The sequence below is a fragment of the Cynoglossus semilaevis genome, chromosome 5 (genome assembly GCF_000523025.1).
Source record: "Cynoglossus semilaevis isolate Cse_v1.0 chromosome 5, Cse_v1.0, whole genome shotgun sequence".
NCBI lineage: Eukaryota > Metazoa > Chordata > Actinopteri > Pleuronectiformes > Cynoglossidae > Cynoglossus > Cynoglossus semilaevis.
The window spans coordinates 11,769,330-11,772,477 of record NC_024311.1 but is presented as its reverse complement, the minus strand read 5'-3'; the positions used below and the strand labels follow the sequence as shown (position 1 = coordinate 11,772,477).

At 38.4% G+C, this 3,148-nt stretch overlaps 1 protein-coding gene across 1 annotated transcript in view; it reads left to right on the top strand.

Annotated features, from left to right (window-relative positions):
• Window positions 1-2,668, top strand: part of map2k5 (mitogen-activated protein kinase kinase 5) — a 35,969-nt gene extending 33,301 nt beyond the window's left edge. Inside the window, exons 20-21 of the mRNA XM_008310545.3 lie at window positions 1,255-1,316; window positions 2,202-2,668. Coding sequence (XP_008308767.2) covers window positions 1,255-1,316; window positions 2,202-2,478 — 339 coding nt within the window. The 3' untranslated portion in view covers window positions 2,479-2,668. The remainder of the gene's footprint in view (window positions 1-1,254; window positions 1,317-2,201) is intronic.
• Window positions 2,669-3,148: the final 480 nt, after the last annotated feature.

The window sequence follows — 3,148 nt, the reverse complement described above, 5'->3', positions numbered from 1 at the left end:
TATATATGTGTATATGTATTTATATATATATTGAGCAGGCTCCAGTGAGTAGTAAGAGCAACTCTGAATCTTGAGTAATGACTCAAATCCACTAAGTCTAAAAAGCAAAATCTCATCATTAATATATTTAGACCTGATGCCCTCCTTCTTGTCAAGTTTACCTCATATACCCGCTCTGGTGTCTTGAAGTATTACTCCATGCGTTGGACACAGGCTGCTCGTGTATGTCACAATGCATATTTGCATTCAGTGTTACTGTGTGAAGACGCGTCCTGATTTGCCAGATTGTTTGCTGCACAGACCATCTGTGAAGGCTGTGTTGGAAACTCTTTGAGAGAAGGGCAGGCGTTCTCAAAAACTACTTGGCAGGTGATTGGAGGAACCATCTGTCTGTCCCAGTGGTAGAAGCCAGTTGGTAGAAGAGGGAGGTAAAAAAGTTCTTGTCCGTTTAGGAAAACCTTAATTGCCAGAGATGTTCTTTCAGTCCGGTGGCAAAACCTTCAAATTCCATTTCCAGGACACAGAGAATGAATCACATCATAAAGGACGGACTTTTCTCTCTTCATATACTATATTTACCTACTGCTCAGTATATTTTATTTATATATATATGTATGTATATTTTTAAATTATTGCTATGGTGATGGTGAGTACATTTAAAAGAAAGTCAGGTAACAGAAAAAAACGCTAAATATAAATTGTAACATAACAACAGGAAAAAGGGACAAAAGCATTTGTTTGGGGATGAATGAGGTGAAGGTCAGACTGACACAGCTGTTCTACATGACATGGTTCATAGACGTTCTGTTGTTGAGAGGTAGCAGGCCAGACACACTCACACTCACTCCCCCACCTCCCCCACAAATATATATAAAGAAATAAAGAAAAATGTACAATTTTACAACCAAATAAAAAAGGGTTAATGTTGCGTGTTTATATAAATGTCAAATAATTTGTTATATATGTTATTAAGATAATTGATAAGTTCTGATTTCTTTTTCCTCCTTTTCAGCGTGTTGTCTTTTTTTCCTCATTGTTCTGTGGTTTTCCTTATTTGCTGCCTGTTCAAATAGATAGAACATTTTCTTAGTTGAATATATTTCTTTACTTAAGCATCATTATTCTCTGGAAAAAAAAAAGATTTTTGTACATGGAAAATGACAGTTGTTCTTTTGTCTGTAAATGAGGTTTAACCAGGACGTTTTGGTAACATTCAAACTTTTCCCAAAGTCATTGTTGTTTTCCTCTTCCCAGGATCCTCCAGTTCTTCCAGTCGACCAGTTCAGTGAGAAGTTCGTCCACTTTATTACTCAGTGGTGAGTTTCTGATTCTCTCAGGACCCACGACTGAACAGATTTTAATTAAAGTTCAATTAAATGGTTCCGTGGTCACAGACTGTGTTGGACATTTGTCTGTGAATCTACTTTACACTTGTTTGCGTTTGTGGACTCGTGATAATAAACCCACAGAGCTGTGGCTGAGCATGAGCTACAAAGACCACGACCCGGGTTCTACATAAACCTAAGAACCAGACTATCCTGACTGGATCAACAGGTGGACAATGGGATCAATGTGCGTTTGACTGTTGGGTGTTGATTCACTGAGACAGAGGGACAATCACTGCTGCTGATTTGTACACACACCTGGAATGTTGGATTTGTCTAATGCAGCGAGACAAAGGAAATATTTACACAGTGTTCGCAATGGATTGGTCGACCTCCGGCGACCTTTACAGTTACACAGGAAAAGGGATGTGTGTGTGTGTGTGTGTGTTTTCACCCTAAATGTGAGGCACTGTTACCGAGCACGAGTCTACGTTCTCCAACGGTTCTGAACAGTCGTTTAGATTCATGATACAGTTTGATAATTAACTGCACACAGATCCTGACTGACCCACATATTTTTGTTGCTTTCACAGACCGAACATGTACACACTGTGGAGGACACGCCATTAACACACACACACACAATAACTTTTTTATAGATTTATTCAGCAGCATTAATTGAACCTACTAGTAGTAATTAAAAAAAATTTCTTTGAAAATCACTGCTGTTGTGCTGTGAAATGGGTTTCCTTGAATATAAGTTTTGAACTGAAGGAACAAAGAGCTTTTTGATGTAATACTGATTCAGCTGGAGCCAGAGACACACACGCTGCTTGTATCTCTTTTTAAAATCCATTTTGTTTCATTTTCTTTCAGTATGCGCCGGCAGCCCAAAGAGAGACCTGCACCCAATAACCTGATGGTGAGTCCAAACCAGTTTCCACTGCCCTCAGCAGATACGTTTTTGAATTACCGTGTAAAGACGGTGTCTGTGTCTGACAAAAAAATTCAAAATCCAATTAGCTGTGACAATTACACATCACTGCACCTTTTTTGTTTTTTTTTAAATATACATTATTTCGGCACAAACGGAGGTGCTGCGGGTCAAGGGCCGTCGAAGTTTTCACGCTGCTCCATGAAAGGAAGAAATTAACTTCTCGCTCTCAGTCAAAGACGTCTGAGATAAAGTAGGATAAGACCTACTTTAAAAAAAGAATTCCTTTTAATCATCGTTTCAGCCTAATCTGCTGCACAGGAGTCAAATGTTGTAGTTTTAGTTGCAAAAATGTGACAAAGTTTCAAAAATGTGTGTGTGTGTGTGTGTGTGTTCTGAGGAAACGTGACACATTTGATCAGTGTTTTTTCAGGGACAATTCTTGGGAATATAAGGAACCCTGGATCAGTGTTTTTTCAGGGACAATTCTTTAAATGGGAATATAAGGAACCCTAGTAGAATGGATGCAGATATAGACGTGAGTGTAAGAGAGTAGATACGCCAGAGTCAAACACGACCTTCACGACATTTCACTGTAAAAAAAAAAAAAAAAAAAAGTCACACTAAAGAGATACTTTGGTCGTGTACTCACAGACGCATCCTGTTATTGTTCAAGTTTTTACATTGTCACGTGTAAAAAAAAAAAAGTATTGTAAATACATGACACTTAACACTGCACTGAAACAGGCTTCCATACCTGGAGTTTTAGAAGAAAACAACAACAACAGCAGTGACACCGTTACCGTGGATACGGTTTGATATTTTTAACCTTTATTTTCTCTGTTAAGCTGAACAGAGAGCGAGTGCTAACAAAGAATTACAGTACAAT